This window comes from Saccopteryx bilineata, chromosome 4, assembly GCF_036850765.1.
Source record: "Saccopteryx bilineata isolate mSacBil1 chromosome 4, mSacBil1_pri_phased_curated, whole genome shotgun sequence".
Classification (NCBI taxonomy): domain Eukaryota; kingdom Metazoa; phylum Chordata; class Mammalia; order Chiroptera; family Emballonuridae; genus Saccopteryx; species Saccopteryx bilineata.
This window is the reverse complement of record NC_089493.1, coordinates 81754324-81772716: the sequence shown is the minus strand read 5'-3', so window position 1 is coordinate 81772716 and position 18393 is coordinate 81754324. Positions and strand designations below refer to the sequence as shown.

General features: G+C 43.5%; 1 protein-coding gene across 3 annotated transcripts in view; it reads right to left on the bottom strand.

Moving 5' to 3' along the window:
* Positions 1 to 17972, bottom strand: part of GPR176 (G protein-coupled receptor 176) — a 121357-nt gene extending 103385 nt beyond the window's left edge. The window contains exons 1-2 of one of the 3 annotated variants that reach the window (XM_066277145.1): positions 17756 to 17972; positions 16934 to 17421 (exon numbers count right to left, since the gene is read on the bottom strand). In XM_066277145.1, the coding sequence (XP_066133242.1) occupies positions 16934 to 17105 (172 nt within the window). In that variant the 5' untranslated portion in view covers positions 17106 to 17421; positions 17756 to 17972. Of the gene's footprint in view, positions 1 to 16933 lie in introns of all 3 variants that reach the window. The other 2 variants (XM_066277146.1, XM_066277147.1) reach the window with 2 other exon arrangements.
* Positions 17973 to 18393: the final 421 nt, after the last annotated feature.

Here is an 18393-nt window from a genome sequence, read left to right as displayed (position 1 = left end):
CAATACAGTGGGGTGGAGAAGCAGATGGTTGTTTCTCCTGTGCCCTGGGGAATCGAACCCAGGACATTCTCACACGATGCCAACGCTCTACCACTGAGTCAGCCAGACGGGGCCACATAAGCTCTTACAAACACTTAGGAAAACAGAAGCCAGCTTAGGACCCAAAGACTGTTGAGATCATCATCCCTCGAGAGGCTACATCTAACAATGGCAATATTTCCTTTTCTAACACAGCTCGATTTTTTTCTTTTTAATTTTATTGAATTTACTGGGGTGCTATTAGTTAATAAAATTATACAGGTTTCAGGTGCACAATTCTAGGATACATCGTCTGTATACTGCACTGTGTGTTCACCAACCCAAGTCAAGTCGCCCCCCATCACTGCCTATCCCCCTCACTGCCCTCTTCCACCTTCCCCCACCACCTTTAACTATGAACAACTATATGTATAAATAACTCTTGACTTTATTTAAAAGGAGATTTTACTTAGAAAAAGTATCAGAGGCTATATGCTGATTCAGGATAATTACCAGAGTTTCCTAATACAGTACATTCTCCTTTGGGCTCTGTCTCTGCACACGCACGGGCCTTGGACAACCCCACAGTGAGCAGCCTCCCTTACATTCCTGGGCCTGAGTATGACCTTCCACTCCTGACCTCTAGCACGGCCAGTGTCCCTGAGTGCCTCTTCAACTACTAGCCTATCTCTAGCTTCTGCTCAACTGGGGCTCTGGATTTCAGCTGCTCTTTATTCCTGGGCATCAGACTTCCATTGCAACAGGCCCTACCTGGCTGTGAGAATGGGCTAATGAGCAAGTCATTATCCCTCCAGCTTGTTTACTTACATGGAAGATAGCAAGGGTGACAAAAATTATATATATATATATATATATATATATATATATATATATATATATCAGGATAATTCTATTGTGCATGACAGGAACCTAACTCACACAAGTTTAACTAAAAAGGAAGGTTTGGGGTTTTTTGGTTCTCACAATTGGAAAATACAGGCTCAGGACCTCTCCAACAGTATTACCAGGATGGTTTCTCTCCATGTCTCCCCCTCCCACCTCTCCTGCTGTCTCTAACCGACCCCTCCGCTTCTCTCTCTGCTCTTACTCTCTCCTAAGCACACAGTTCCTTTAGCTTCCTTAGCAGCCCCTTTGGAAAAAGATGGCTTCTCTGCCGGCATCTCTATGTCAAGGACTTTGACCAAGCTGTGATCCTATGACCATCCCTACCCTAACCACTGAGGACAAGTAGTAGAAACCTGGGGCCAGCAAGGTCTGGATCGTGTGCCCACCCGTCTCCTGGGGTGGGAGTAGGGCTATACAGAGTATTGTGAAACGGCAGTCATATAAGGAACTACATGAGGTAGACTATCATTTGATTCACTAAACATTCATTCCATAGTAGACTATCATTTGATTCACTAAACATTCATTCCATAATCTTTCAACCATCTGCTATCCTCTGCTATATAGGCTAGGAAGCTAAAAATACTACTTATCAGACAGACTTGTAGTTAGGGTACAGGCTCATGCTCTAGGTTCTACCCAACAGCTGTTCCCTAAGAAAGTAGATGTGATTAACGTGAGGTGGTGGCTGGGAGCAATCATCAGGTTTTCCTGTAAGTGCAGGGAGATGACAGATGCCTTTGTTTCTCCTGGGCCAGCTGTCCTAGGGTTCTAGAGTCTAGTTCATTACTTCATTGGTGGTATGTGACAGCAGCTTCACGACTTCTGCAAGAACCAGTGTTATGACTGCACACATTTCTTGACCGTGTCCCAGGCTCTCCCATAAATTCTGAAAGCAACGTACTATCCCATAATAAATTTACTTCTTCACAAACTGGGCAGTTTGGTGTAGAAGTAAAACTAACTCCTTGACCTGCTGCATTATGGAAAAGATGCACATTATGTCCCACAGTGAGAAGAGTCCCTGAGCCCCTCTCCTCCCTCAATCTAAAGGCATACATTAAAAAGACCAAGGACCTCTCTATCTAATTCTCGTCCTCACAATAAATGAAATCTTGAGCCTTTCCTGTAAGGTATTAACTCCTAACAAGAACTTTATTGTTTTATAACTTTATTGACTTTTGCAATGTTAATATCTGAAGATATGACACAATCTTTGAGGTGATAACACTCGTAAGATAAATGCTTTTTTTTCCCCACAATAAACATAGTGAGTGTAAATTTGGTAATCTTTCAATGACTTTCTTTTAAATGCTTGTTTTATACTTCATTTGACAAGCCAATCCTTCTAAAGCCTGAACTTCTTTGTAATCCATTTCAGCAAGTAAAATGTCTCTCTTTACTTAATGCTTTTGTAGCTGTGTCTACTTTGACAATAGGTTCTGTTGCTTACAGCTAAGAACCCTGATAAATACTGGAAGGGAGGCTCACCAATGACTGTGCACTTGTTGTTGGGGGAGAGTGCTGTTAGGAGTGTAATAAAAAATAAAAATAAAAACAGCCCTGGCTGAATAGAGCACTGTCCCAAAGCACAGAGGTTGCAGGTTTGAGCCCTAGGCATATAGAGGAACAGATTGATGTTCCTGTCTCTCTCTCTCCCTCTTTCTTTCTCTCCTCTTTCCTCTCTCTCTAAAATCAATACATAAAAAAACTTTTTTAATAAAATAAAAACAGCCTGTCCTGTGGTGGCGCAGTGAATGGAACATTGACTTGATACTGAGGTTGCTGGTCCGGGGCCCCAGGATTCCCCAGTAAAGGCACATGTAAGAGGCAACGACAAGTTGCTCCCTGCTCCTCTTCTCTGTCTTTCTCTCTCTCTCTTTCTCTCTCTCTCTTTCCCCCTCTCTAAAACTCAATAAATAAAATCTTTAAAAATTTGTTTTTAAAAAAAGTGGTCCTACCTTATTTCATAATGTTATAAACTATAAACCCAGCATAAATGTAAGGCTATAGCAGTACTCTTGATTGGTAGTAACCATGTTGGCAAATAAGTCAAGGCTACCTAACATTAAACAGGAAGCATCCATCCCCCGTTAGCAAAACTCTCCTTTGTCGTTCATTAAAGAACCTCTATGAATTTTCTAAAGTGCCCACAAGTAATGTCTTCCTAAATGAAGTGAATGTCATTGGAAATCAACATTCTTGAGTTCTCTTCCTTCATTTTACTCACTATAGCTTATTTTTCTTAATCTCCCAAGGTATCTACTCTGCCCAGATGCCACTTTTGGTTACGTATCTCCTTGAAACAAGTATAGCAATCACCTCACCTTCTGCCCTTAATGTGCCCTGCTTACTCTCCACCTTCCAATTCTATCGACATAGAACATTGTTATGAACATCTAGATGTGCTGGACAAATAGATGACATTTTTAAATTCTAGCTGAACTTACAAGAAATAAAAATTCCCAGCTGCCTGAAACAGAGACCAGAGTATTAACATTGAAAGGTAATTTTCAGACAGGAAATAGGCCATCATAGCTAACTTTGGCTTTCAACACCCACACACAGGCTGAACTGACCTTGGACTCACCTGAAGCTAGTCGGAACAGAAATTCCTGGATAAAGCTGGAATCCTCAAAGGTTAGCCACCGCAATAAAATAAAAAAAAGAGGGTTAAAAAAAAAATAAAATGTATTCTCAAAAAGATGACAAGGGAATATGTCTTTTCCTGTGGTTGAGGTCTTGGGTTATTTATTGATGACCATATGACACCTGGCAAAAGCAAATGAGAAACTGTCCTTGAGGCCACTTCTGTGATCAAGATCTCACAGAATCCTTCAGAAAAAGAAGACAGACTCACAATCAAAAACTTAGAAATACACAAGGAAATGACCCAAAATAAGAGTCAGCAAACACAATAAGCATCCCAATGTAACAATCTGAAATACTATGTTTTTAGTTATGAAAGAAATAAAAGAGGGAATTAAAACCTAAAAGAGCCTGACCTGTGGTGGCACCGTGGATAGAGCCTCAACCTGAAATACAGAGGTCACTGGTTCAGAACTCAGGGTTTGCCTGGTCAAGCCACATGCAAGAAGCAACTACTGCGAGTTCATGCTTCCCGCTCCATCCCCCACCTTTTCTCTCTCTATCTCCTTTCTCTAAAAAGCAATAAATAAAATATTAAAAAAAAAAAACAATTCTTAAAGAAAAACCTTAAAGGAAGAACATGACACTAGTATGAACTGATACCTTCCTGTTCCTTTATGTACCAGCATGTTCCTCTACCCTCAATTTTTCTAAATGTTTTACATGCATGAAATAGGTTTGCCTATATGACATGATTAGAGCTTCCTAACAGATCCATCCTACCCATTTCTCCTCATTACCTGTCAAATATATAAAATACTCAACTTACTCACTCTTTTTGCTTAGGATAGTGAACTTGTTTTTTTAAATAGTACCACTAAAGGTCAATGTATTAATGTACTAACATGTTAACATCTACATCTATAAAGTGGTTTACTTATTAGCATGCCACCATGAGGGAATAGAATACAGATACTATTATGTTTGGAAGAGAGAAGACAAGAAAGCAAGTCAAAATAAGGTCAATGGGCGTCCAAAAGGTCAAGAAAACAAGACGTATCTGAAAAGAGATGGAATGAAGACCAAAAAGTAAAAACTATGAATGGAAGTTGATTTTCTGAAGATAGGTTTATATTTTAGTTTTATCCAAGGCAAATTACTACTTCTAAATTTTGCCAAGAGTCACTCATACCTTAGTATAGCCAAAAAGTCTTGTAAGTTTTTGTACTGTGTAACTAATAACAATTTTCCATGCAGCCAATGTGGAAGTTTCTTGGCAATAAGACAGTTCTTTGTTTTTTGGGTTATTTAGAAAATTAAATTTAATAAGGTGATATTAATAAATAACAGTATACAGGTTTCAGGTAAACATTTCTACAGCATTTGAACTGTTATGTTGTGTGCCCATCACCCAAAGTCAAATCATTTTCCATCACCATATATTTGTCGCTCTTTACTCCCCTCTCCCAAACTCCCTCCCTGTGGAAACTTCACTTTTATCTATGTCCAAGAGTCCCATTTTTATATCACACCTATGTGTGAAATCATATAATTCTTAGCTTTTTCTGATTTACTTATTTCAATTAGTATAATGCTCCCAAGTTCCATCCATGTTGTCATAATGCCAATATGTCATCATTTCTTATGGCTGAGTAGTAGTCCATTGTATACATGTACCATATCTTCTTTTTTATTAATTTTAATGGGGTGACATTGATAAATCAGGGTACATATGTTCAGAGAAAACATCTCTAGGTTACTTTGACATTTGATTATGCTGCATTCCCATCACCCAAAGTCCAATTGTCTTCCGTCACCTTCTAACTGGTTTTCTTTGTGCCTCTCCCCTCCCCCACCTCCCTCCCTCTCCTACCCCCCACCCCGTAACCCCCACACTCTTGTCCATGTCTCTGAGTCTCATTTTTATGTCCCACCTATGTATGGAATCATATAGTTCTTAGTTTTTTCTGATTTACTTATTTCGCTCAATATAATGTTATCAAGGTCCATCCATGTTGTTGTAGATGATCCGATGTCATCGTTTCTTATGGCTGAGTAGTATTCCATAGTGTATATGTACCAAAGCTTTTTAATCCACTCATCCACTGACGGACACTTGGGCTGTTTTCAGATCTTTGCTATTCCACATCTTCTTTATCCAATCCTCTTTCAAGGGACACTTTGGTTGTTTCCATGTCTTTGCCACTGTGAATAATGCTGAGATGAACATGAGGGTGCATGTGTCTTTGCATGCCAATGTTTTCAAGTTTTTTTACCACACCTGCTAGTCACTACTCAATGGCTTATTCAGAAATAACATACAGAGAAACTCTCTGGCACACTCTATAGAAGAGATATTTTCAGAGACTTGGTTGCCACAGAGAAAAATAGTCATGTCTGTTTGTTCCTCTTTTAAGACAAATTTCCTCCCATTCTACAAAATTACACCCAATAAAGTACACGCATATTTTTTGCAGAAGAATGAATATTTGGAGTTGAGACTTTGGGACAAAAAAAAGGAACTAAAAATGAAAATTCCAAACAGTAAATTAATAAGTTCCTTTGTCAACCAGTATCAAAAATGTCCTACTACTATACCTTAACTGTCAACATACAAAAAAAATATTTTAACAACATGTAAACCCTGCTCTGACTGGGGAGGGGGTCATTGCAAAGGTTACATTTCTTTTTTTTTTTTTTCTGTATTTTTCTGAAGCCGGAAACGGGGAGAGACAGTCAGACAGACTCCCGCATGCGCCCAACCTGGATCCACCCGGCACACCCACCAGGGGGCGACGCTCTGCCCACCAGGGGGCGATGCTCTGCCCCTCCGGGGCGTCGCTTTGTTGCGACCAAATCCACTCTAGCGCCTGGGGCAGAGGCCGAGGAGCCATCCCCAGCGCCCGGGCCATCTTTGCTCCAGTGGAGCCTCGGCTGCGGGAGGGGAAGAGAGAGACAGAGAGGAAAGAGAGGGGGAGGGGTGAAGCAGATAGGCGCCTCTCCTGTGTGCCCTGGCCGGGAATCGAACCCGGGACTTCTGCACACCAGGCCTACGCTCCACCACTGAGCCAACCGGCCAGGGCCAAGGTTACATTTCTAATCCTAAAGGCAAAGGATTTCTGTATTGCAGTAGCACAGGACCACAGACTAAAGTCCAGTACAAAAGAGAACCAAGTAAAAGAAAAATAAAATAATAAACCAAACTTTAAATATGTCTTTCTGCTCCAATGGGCTCACTGCTAATTGGAACACTTGGAAAGATAAAATTGTTTTAAATATTTCTGGAGTTAGTTATATTTTTTATTGAATTTACTGGGGTGACATTGGTTAATAAAATTATATAGGTTTCAGATTTACAATACCATATATCATCTGTACACTGTATTGTGTGTTCATCACCCCAAGCCAAGTCTCTCTTCATCACCATTTATCCCTCCTTTACCCTCTCCTACCTCCCCCACCCCCTTCTCTCTTATAATCACCATACTGTTGTCTGTATATGAGTTTCTTTTTGTTTGTTTGTTTTTTGTTTTTTGAGTGTTTTTGTATTTTTCTGAAGTGAGAAGCGGGGAGGCAGTCAGATTCCCACATGTGCCCAACTGGGATCCACTCAGCATGCCCACCAGGGGGCAATGCTCTGCCCATCTAGGGGGTTACTCCTTTGTGGCCAGAGCCATTCTAAGTGCCTGAGGCAGAGGCCATGGTGCCATCCTCAGCGTCAGGGCCAACTTTGCTCCAAGAGAGAGATAGAGAGGAAAGAGAGGGGGAAGAGTGGAGAAGCAGATGGGCGCTTCTCCTGTGTGCCCTGACCAGGAATCGAACCTGCGACTTCCACATGCCAGGCTGACACACTACTGCTGAGCCAACCGGCCAGGGCCTGTCTATGAGGTTTTTTTTTCTTTGCTTGATCTTGTCACCTTTTGCACCCAGCTCCCAAACTCACTTTAAAGTGAGGTTAGTTATTTTAGAATACAGAAGTTCCTGTTAGAAACAACTCAGTGTAGCAGATTTATGATACAGCCAGTTCATTTATTAACATCCCAGCAGGTACTAATGACTGAGCCCTAACAAAGACAATGCATATTAACACACATGAAAAGGGATAATTGCTAGTATATGTGGAAGAATAAAAAAAAAACACAGAAAAAAGCAATTACCTGATCACATAACAAGCAAGTCCTTATTAATACACTGGAGAGGTCATTCGTCTCCTCCACGCCTCTGGGAAAGTCTGTTTCTAGATCATTTTTTTTAAGCACACAAAGTAAATTTTCTGAGGGGAAAATTTTATTTTTCTCTTATTTATCCCTCATCAAAGGTTTATGAAAATTCTTCAGTGGGACAATGGCATCAAGAGTTTTCACAGGATCAACAAGAATGCCAAGATAATTCAATGGGGAAAAAAGAGTCTTTCAACAAATGATGCTGGGACACCTACATATTTAAAAACAACAACAAAAACGAACATATATGTCCAGTTTACACCACATACAAAGATTAACATAAATGGGTCAAAGACTTAAATGTAAGAGCTAGCCCTGGCTGGATAGCTCTTTTGATTAGAGCATCATGCCAACACATAAAGGTTGTCTGTTCGATCTCTGGCCATGGCACATACAGAAACAGATCAATGTTTATGTCTTTCTTTCTCTCCCGTCCTCTCTCTCTAAAATCAATAAATAAACTTAAATAAATAAATAAATGTAAGAGCTAAAACTATACATCTCTTAGAAGAAAATACAAGACTAAATCTTCATGACCTTGGATTAGGCAATAGTTTCTTAGAAATAACACCAAAAACACAAGCAACAACAAAATTTTTAGAAAAATTGGACTTCATCAAGATTTAAAACTTTTATTTTCTTTTTTTCCAAGAAAGAGGAGGGAAGATAGTGAGACAGACTCCCTATGCATCCTGACAGGGATCAACCTGGCAATCCCCATCTGGGACCAATGCTCGCAAATGAGCTATTTTTAGTGCCTGAGGTAGAGGCTCCACTGAGCCATCCTCAGTGCCTGGGGCCAATGTGCTTGAACCAACCAAGCCATGGCTGCAGAAGGAGAGGGGAGAGGGAGAGGGAGGGAAATAGAGGGAGAGAGAGAGAGAGAGAAAGAAAGGGAGAGAGGGAAAGAGAGAAGGGGGAGGGTTAGAGAAGCAGATGGTTACTTAACCAGAAATCGAACCCAGGACATCCACACACCTGGCCAACGCTCTATTACTGAGCCAACCAGCCAAGGCTAAACTTCTGTGCTTTAAAAAATACCAATAGGCCCTGGCCGGTTGGCTCAGCAGGAGAGGGTCGGCCCAGCACCTGGGTTTGATTCCCGGTTAGGGCACACAGGAGAAGCGCCCATCTGCTTCTCCACCCTTCCCCCTCTCCTTCCTCTCTATCTCTCTCTTCCTCTTCCACAGCCAAGGCTTCATTGGAGCAAAGTTGCCCCGGGTGCTGAGGACAGCCCCATGGCCTCCACCTCAGGCGCTAGAATGGCTCCAGCCGCAACGAAGCAACGCTCCAGATGGGCAGAGCATGGCCACTTGTGAGCATGCCAGATAGATCCCAGTCGGGGATATGTAGGAGTCTGTCTGACTGCCTCCCCGCTTCTAACTTTGGAAAAATATAAAAAAACCCGACAATAACTAAAAAAACAACCCTCAGAATTAAAGAAAGTATTTGCAAATCATGTACCTGATAAAAGTCTAGAATCTAGCCCATAGGAGAAAATTGAACTCAGTGATCAAAGGGCAAATAACACAATTTAAAAATGGGTAAAGGATCTAAACATATTTTCCCAAAGAAGATATGCAAATGGCCAATAAGGGCACGAAAAGATGTTCAACATCTTTCATTAGAAAAATACAAATTGGCCTGACCTGTGGTGGCACAATAAATAAAGTGTCCACCTGGAACGCTGAGGTCGCTGGTTCAAAACCCTAGGCTTTTCTAGTCAAGACACATATGGCAGTTGATGCTTCCTGTTCCTCCCTCCCTTCTCTCTCTCTCTCCTATCTCTCTAAAAATGGATAAATAAAATCTAAAAAACAAAAAAATACAAATCAAAACCACAATGAGATATCACCTAACACCCACTAGAATGTCATAATAAAAAAGACAATAATAAATGTTAACAATAATGTTGAGAAATTAGAACCCTCATACTCTGCTGGCAAGGAAGTAAAATAATGCAGCCACTTTGGAAAGCAATGTGGTAGTTTCTAAAAAGGATAAATGTAGACTTATCATATGACCCAGAAATTTCACTCTTGTTATATACCCAAGAAACTAAAAACATATGTCAACACATAAACTACACAAATGTTCATAGCCGCATTATTCATAGTAGCCAAAAACTGGAATCCCAAATGAAGTACTTATGAGCATGCTGGATGGCATGAACCTTGAAAATATATATTATGTAAAGTGAAAATAGCCAATTACAAAGAACCTTGAAAATATTATGTGAAGTGAAAATAGCCAATTACAAAGAACCACATATTCTATGACTCTCTACATATAAAAATACCCAGAACAGACAAATCCATTGAGACAGTAAGTAGATGAGTGATTGCCTAGGGCTCAGGGTATTGAGAACTATTATTTGAATAATATTATATATAATTCCTGAGTTCTAAAATGTACAATTCTCCTAATTATTAAAATAGTTATTCCAAGTTATTAGGGATTTCTCCTAACACTGTTTTCAAAAAGAGCTGTAGCCTGACCAGGCAGTAGCGCAGTGGATAGAGCATTGGATTAGGACACGGAGGTCCCAGGTTCAAGACCCCGAGGTCACCAGTTTGAGCGCAGGCTCATCTGGTTTAAGCAAAGCTCACCAGCTTGAGCCCAAGGTCGCTGGCATTAGCAAGGGGTCACTTACTCTGCTGTAGCCCCCCCTCCCCATCAAGGCACATATGAGAAAGCAATCAATGAACAACTAAGGCGCAGCAACAAAGAATTGATGCTTCTCATCTCTATCCCTTCCTGTCTGTCACTATCTGTCCCTCTCTCTGTCTCTCTCTGCCTCTGTCACACACACAAAAAAGAGCTATAAGACATCTTTAATACAAAGGAATTGAAGAGGAACAGACTTTGCCACCCCAAAGTATGCCTGTTTGAGATATTATTTTAACCTGATTATTTTTAAGAAACAAAAGACTCAGAGGAAGCTTTGACTCTCCTCCTTATCTGCCTAACGGAATACAAATTTTAAAAACTTGCTCCAGCATGACTAGTGATGGCACACTGAATAAAGCATTGATCCGAAATGCTGAGGTCTCCAGTTAAAACCCCAAGGTTGCTGGCTCTGAGCATGGGCTTATCAGCAGAGGTCATTGGCTTGAAGAGGGGGATCATCCACAGAATCCCAACGCTCACCAGCTTGAGCCCAAAGATCGCCGGCATGAAAAGCCTAAGGTCACTGGCTCGAGCAAGGGGACATTGGCTCGGTCCTGGTCAAGGCACATACAAGACGTAATCAATGTACAGTAATGTCTCAGTTTTTGTTGGCTTCGGTTATCGTCGGTTTCGGGTTTCATTGATTTTTTTTTTTTGTATTTTTTTCTGAAGTTGGAAACGGGGAGTCAGTCAGACTCCCGCATGTGCCCAACCGGGATCCACCCGGCATGCCCACCAGGGGGCGATGCTCCGCGCATCTGGGCCGTTGCTCTGTTGCATCCAGAGCCATTCTAGCGCCTGAGGTAGAGGCCATTGAGCCATCCTCAGTGCCCGGGCCAACTTTGCTCCAATGGAGCCTTGGCTGCAGGAGGGGAAGAGAGAGACAGAGAGGAAGGAGAGGGGGAGGGGTGGAGAAGCAGGTGGGCGCTTCTCCTGTGTGCCCTGGCCGGGAATCGAACCCGGGACTCCTGCACGCCAGGCCGACACTCTACCACTGAGCCAACTGGCCAGGGCCTTCATTGATTTTTTTCCGCAAAAATTTTGTCTCAGTTTTCGTCGGTTGACTCAGATTTTGTCAGCGTGCCCACATGACCTCACTGCTAATTTTGCAAAAGAAAGGGCAACCCACATGTTCTCCTGCTCAGTGTGACATTGTTTCTCATGTGAGCATCATCCCACGTGTCTAGCCAAACAATTCCATTGCTTTTCAGTGTTTTTGTGCTTTTTTTATTGCTTGCAAGAGTTAATACAGTAATTGGATTTACATTGATTCATATGGAAATAATTGCCTCAGTTTTCGTCAGTTTCGGATTTCACCAATTGTTTTCGGACTGATTATCACCGAAAACCGAGACATCACTGTACAACTAAAGTGATAGCTACCAGTTGATGCTTCTCACTCTATCTACTCCCTCTCTCTGAAGCAATCAATGCACAATTTAAGTGAAAGCAACTACAAATTGGTGTTTTGCTCTTTCTCTCTCTCAAAAACAAAAATAACAGACACTCTACTCCAGGAAGGGAGATCACTTTAGCATTATAAATTCAGTGTGGCAGACAGTGAGAAACCTAGTAGTCTGTTTGTCAGGATCCCCTGAGAGTCCCATTGTTTCTGGGTAGCCTGGCAAGATTTGTCAAATGTTTGCTCTTTCTGATCTACCTGTGAATTGCCTGCCTTCCCTTAAAGTCCAAACTACTACCCCTTTCTATTTAGTTCAAGATGGCACATTAGCCCCAGTTGCCTGATGTGTCTGTCCTCAGGTCCCATATTTTACAGAACCCCTGTATGTACATATGTAATAAATTTGGTTATTTACTCCTATTAACCTGTCTTATATCAATTTGATTGGACCAGCCAGAAGAACTATGAGGGAAATGAAGGAAAATTTCCCCCACAGCCCACAGAGTTATTTTCAAATGCTACAGGACCTCTGGAAATCCCAAAGAGAAATCCTAGAGAATAAAAGAAGTATATTTGAATTTATTTAAAGGTGGGGGGGGAGAAAAGCTCATTCACCTATGTTTCAGGACAGAGGAAACAATTAGATTAAGTTAGAGTCATATACTATTCTAGATACTATTCTGTCCTCCATTTACGTTTCAGCCTTACAGATTCTCTGTATGGCCAGTAGTCGTGGCCGTCGTGGCCAACGCACATGCAGGTTCTCACTGGATTCTGGCAGACAGTAAAGAAACAATGGAACCAAAGAATAGTGGGCCATTCCTTTATGGAAGTCTCACACCGGCCGACGAGCGCCACACAGGGAAAACACTTCCCTTTCAGTCAGGGCTCCCAAAGCCACTGACACATTCTCTGGTTCCACAACCAGGAGAATCTTCTCTGGTTTCTCCTAGAATCAAAGGCCTCACCAGTCTCAGCGGAGCTCGCAAAAGCCCCTCAGCTCTGGTTCCCCATCTGCACACCTTCTCTCTCTCTCCAAAACTGGCTTCTTCTTCAGCACTCTGCATTCTCTCTGCTCTCACTTCGCAAACATGGCTTCTTTCTTCTCCTTCTCTCTCTTTTCAAAACTTTCTGGCATAAAAACCTCTCCTCCAACAAACATTAGTAAAACAATGGCCTTCTCAAGCAGGAAGGTAATTTGCAATTTCACAGACCACTATTTCTGTCACTGTCCAGCCCCCAATGCAAACTATAAGCGAGCAAACATAAAAATCATCTTTTACAAACTTATTTGACCAACATTCTTTCATGATAAATCTTTTTATTTCCAATCTGCTTTTTTTTTCTATTTTTTGGTCTTCATAAAACTGTTTCCCAAGTTTACTTGCCTTGCAACTGACTGAACTTAAGAACTTAAGCTCTGAGGCTCCACTGTCATTACCAGGAAGATTCAATTACCTATAGTAGATACATTTATATGGGTCAAATCCTCAGAGAACAATGATTCACGAATACCAGTAAGTGCCTGACCAGTGGTGGTGCAATGGATAGAGTGTCAGCCTGGGACGCTGAGTTCTCAGGTCTGAAACTCCAAGGACACAGGCTTGAGCACAGGCTCATCCAGCTTGAGTGCAGGCTCATCAGCTTGAGCACAGAGTTGCTGGGTTGAGCATGGGAATGTTAATCCCATGGTTGTTGGTTTAAGCCCAAAAATCACTGGCTTGATGCCCAAGGTTACTGGCTTGAGCAAGGGGTCACTGGCTCAGCTGGAGCTTCTTGGCCAAAGGGATGTATGAGAAGCAATCAATGTACAACTAAAGTGACACAAGTTGATGCTTCTCATCTCTCTCCCTTTTTCTCTCTCAAAAAAAAACAAAACAGTAAGTAAAGAGTAAAAAAGTACACAGAGCAATGTTATTTAGCTAAGATTTTAAGGAAACCCGATGTGCCTTTCATTTTTTTTTTTTTTTTTTACAGAGACAGAGAGTGAGTCAGAGAGAGGGATAGACAGGGACAGACAGACAGGAACAGAGAGAGATGAGAAGCATCAATCATTAGTTTCTCGCCGCGTGTTGCAACACCTTAATTGTTCATTGATTGCTTTCTCATATGTGCCTTGATCACGGGCCTTCAGCAGACCGAGTAACCCCTTGCTGGAGCCAGCGACCTTGGGTTCAAGCTGGTGGGCTTTCGCTCAAACCAGATGAGCCCACGCTCAAGTTGGCGACCTCAGGGTCTCGAACCTGGGTCCTCTACATCCCAGTCCGATGCTCTATCCACTGCGCCACCGCCTGGTCAGGCATGCCTTTCATTTTGCACAAGTGCTCTGACTACTAATTTCTAGACATTTAATAAAGTGACCAACTTTTTTACAATGAAAAGGAGGACAAAAATAAACTGAAGAAAAAAATACCATAAATAAACATTTTATTCATTGCAACAATACACTATGATAAATGCATAATAAAAACATTTGTAATATTTTATATTGTAATTATGCTTACATGCCTATCAATTTTTAATAATAACTGTAAAGAAAAAGTACTCATTTAGATACAAATACGTCACATCACACACAATGGATCGACTCTGCATTGATTGAATACGGACATTTACAGATTAGTCTTCCAATATCAAAAAGGAGGAATGTAGGAGGACACTTTTTGAGGGAGAACGGAACTTACAAAAGAAGGACTGTTGTCCTCCCTAAAGGAGGATGATTGGTCACCTTACATTTAACCATATTTATACTTTTCCTGAAAATAAAAAGGAGCACCTGACCTGTGGTGGCACAGTGGATAAAGCGTCGACCTGGAAATGCTGAGGTCACCGGTTCAAAACCCTGGGCTTGCCATATGGGAGTTGATGCTTCCAGCTCCTCCCCCCTGTCTCTCCTCTCTCTCTCCCTCTCCCTCTCTCTCTCTCTCTCTCTCTCCCTCCCTCCCTCCCTCCCTCTCTCTCCTCTCTAAAATGAATAAATAAAATAAAAATTAAAAAAATAATAATAATAATAAATAAAGAATAAAAAAAGGAGCAAACAAAATTCTCTCTTAGGAGGGCCCAAGTAATGTAAAGGGGAGAAATATGTCCCCCTAGGCCAAGTCAGGCATAAGCAAGATCAAGAGGAAAAATCAGTCTCCTGTTTGAAGACATTCACAAAAGCCATTTTTGCATGTCAATTAAAGTGCTAGTTGAAATAGGGCAGATTTTCCTAGGAATTCCTGAATCCAATGCAAGTTACAAGAACAGAAGTATATGGGAAGCAGAACATTTGTTAAATGTGCATCATTTGCCCTGCCCTTTCCATACATGCTCTGCCTTCCACATATTTCAATAGCACTTAAAGTTTTAGAGTCAGGCTACAGGAAAATTTCTCCCAACACCATCTTCAGGGTTAAAGCTACCAATGTGCAAAACAAAACAAACCCGCAAAAAAATTGCAAAAATAAAAATGCAGCCACTCTACTGCTTTCCCAATAATCTACACTTTAAGTAAATGTGCCAATACTAGAATTTAACTCCTAATTCCCTACAGTTCATTGTGCCTGCTACCTATTAGGTAGGTGTTCAGCATTCCCTCAGTTATTTGTTAAATAAATATTGAAAGCATTTTCAACACAAGCTTGTGCTCTGTTAACATTCATTTAACATTACATCCATAAAGACACATCTTTTTTTTTTTTTAGGTGAGAGGAAGGGAGATAGTGAGAAAGACTCCCTCATGTCCCTCACTGGGATCCACCCAGCAACCCAGGACTGGGGTGGATGCTCGAATCCAAGGAGCTATCCTCTCCAGAGCCAATGCTCTAACCTACTGAGCTACTGGCTGCAGAGTGGAAGAGAAAGAAAAGGGGGAGATGGAGGAGAAGAGAAGCAGATGGTTGCTTCTCTTGTATGCCCTGGTGAGGAATTGAACCCAGAACATCCACACGCTGGGCCGACGCTCTATCCACTGAGCAAACCGGCTAGCCCAAAAACACATCTTAACACTAACAGACACACACCTAGACATAGCCACATTGATGCCTACTCCTGAAAATGCCCTCATGACAAAAAATGGAAAATAAATATTACAATAGAAAGGGACAGAATGATGACAATTAGAGAAATTGTGAAGGGAAATTCCAAACACTTAAAATTCTTCTATTGTCCGTTTGATGTCGATTATCATGGTTTCCATGAAAATCCATAATCTACAAAAAAGTAATCAATTCCAACACTGAAACTTTGAGACAGCTCTAGACCATAAAAATCACAATCACAATCGTTCTACACCATTATAAATGCCACATCATTGAACTTACATTTGAAGGGAAGCCACAAATTTACAAAAATAAGCAACACATCTCACAAACCTCAACAGAAATGAAAAGATTATATTATGCATCACCTAGAGTAGCTACTGGAAATATTGGTAATTCTCACACTAGCTGACAAACGTTTTGCTAGCAGCTCATTTCAATTCAGTGATCTTTTCTTCTGTGAGCAAGAATACCTAAATCTGTTGCGTGTGATGTTTTGTGCTTTTTATCTTGTCTTTATTCTGTACTTCAAACAAATGTAGCTAGGGAATAGACTGAGATTTGTTATGTTTTGGTGTTTAAAATTATCTGAAGGCAACAGTTAACTCCACAGGGTTGTTTACCAGCAGGTAGGTGGCTGTCCCGAAGAAGCATGCCATAAAACCCGCAAAATCAGGCTCTTTCAAAATAATTTTATATATAGGGAATAGATGAGAGAGGAAAATCCCTCTGTCATCAGCAACAAAACAGAAGATTTATTCCTCGCTATTTGTAAACAAGAGCTCAAGCCAGCGATCTGTCCTGGCATCCGAGGTAGGAAATGATGGGCACAACCCTGCGCCCATCCCGAAGCGTTCGCAGGGGCGGCATGGGGAGGCTGACCTCCACCCTGGCCAGGCTGGGTCCTGGGACCGGGGAAAGCCCTATCGGAAGTCTTCTGCGGTCAGGCTGGGGCTGGAGTCGACCGTCCCAGTTTAATTTTCCCGCAGTTACTCCGCATTCTTCAACCTCCCTCAACTATCTGCACTTTGCTACATAGGAAATAGTTGGCGCCTGTGCCCGCGGGGCCAACCCGCCAGGAAGCGCCCAAGCGGACGGCTTACCGAGCAACGAGCCTATGAAGATGACGACCTGCACGGTCGTGGTGAACTGGCGGTACACCTGCGCCTGGCCGGACTCCCCGAGGGCGCTGCGGTTGGCGACCCCCGCCTCGGCGCCCGACGCGTTGCGCGCTTCGCTGGCGTTTTGGTAGCTCCAGCTGTCGTTATGCCCCATGGCGAGGCTGGAGCTCCGGCTGCGGTCCGCCCGCCTCGAGCTCCGCACCAGTCTCTCCAGCCCCGGGCGCAGAGGGACAGGCAGGTGCCTTGAGGAGTCCTGGAGAACCCCGGGGCAGTCTCAGGTCCCCTCACGACTCCACATAGCCAGCCTAGGCTCTTGGGAGGCGGGGGAGAAGGAAGGCGGGGCCGCGCTCCGTGCCGGTTCCCTCCAGGGTCCCCGTCAGCAGCTACATGAAGGCGGCACGGTCAGAGCCCGCCGCGCGTCGTCAGTCCCCCTCCCGGGTGGTCAGCGCAGCCAAGCCTCCTCAGCGGAGCTGGAAACACAAAAGGAGGCATCTGATGGTCAAGGAGGGAGATGTCCGCTCTCGCCTCCTCCTTCAACCTCTGCTCCTTCCACTCCCCTCAAGGGCCAGGGCATCCCTTCGAGTCCCCTTGGGCGACGGGCTCAGCCCCTCTCCTTAAAGGGAAGAGCGCATTTGGCTGAAGCCGTTTTTCAATCCTGCTGGCTTCGAGGCTGGATGGCGATGGGAAATCTGTGAAAAGCCCAAACCAGGAGGCTGAATCCCCGAGGGGAGCCCCGCGTCCCCGACGGCGCCCATGGCCTGGGAAGAATGCCCTGAATCTCCCGAACAGCCCCAGCCTCAGCACCTAGCCTTCCCGCAGGACGCCGCGCGGTCTCCTCCGACTCCCGCCTCGGCGGGGCGGCAGGACCCCCATCCCACAGCCCCTTTGCCTCCGCACGGCCTACAGCCCCCGTTCCTGACCCCGCTCCGGCCCTGGGCCGCGGGGAGAGAGCCTCGCAGCCGTGCGGGCACACGGAAGGACGCCCACAGAGATCAGAGTACGGTGTGCGCGGCCGCGGGACTCCCGGCGCGCGGCTCCGGCAGCTGAGGGCTCCCGGCCCGCGGGAGAGGTCACGTGAGGCCCCCGGCCCGCCCCCCACGACGAAGGAGTGGGGACGGCGCCATCTTGACCCTCCTGAGCGTGACTTGGGTGGCCCCCAAGGGTCGGAGGCGGGGAGGGTCCTCCTCTCGCTGCAATTCCCCAGCTGGCAGCTCCTCCCACGCTTCGCTTCCTCTATTACTGTTGTCATTGCTCCCTATCTCGTCAGCATGGGCTGCTTGAGGCTTAGAATTACTCATCGCTGCCCGGTCTCCTAGCTCCACAGTCAGGCCTTGGGTGTAGGCTTTGCATTTAAGAAAGATGAAATTTAGGAATCCAGCGCAGCTTCATGGGCATTTTTAGTGAGTCTTTTCTAAAAGTTACGCGATGGCCTGACCTGTGGT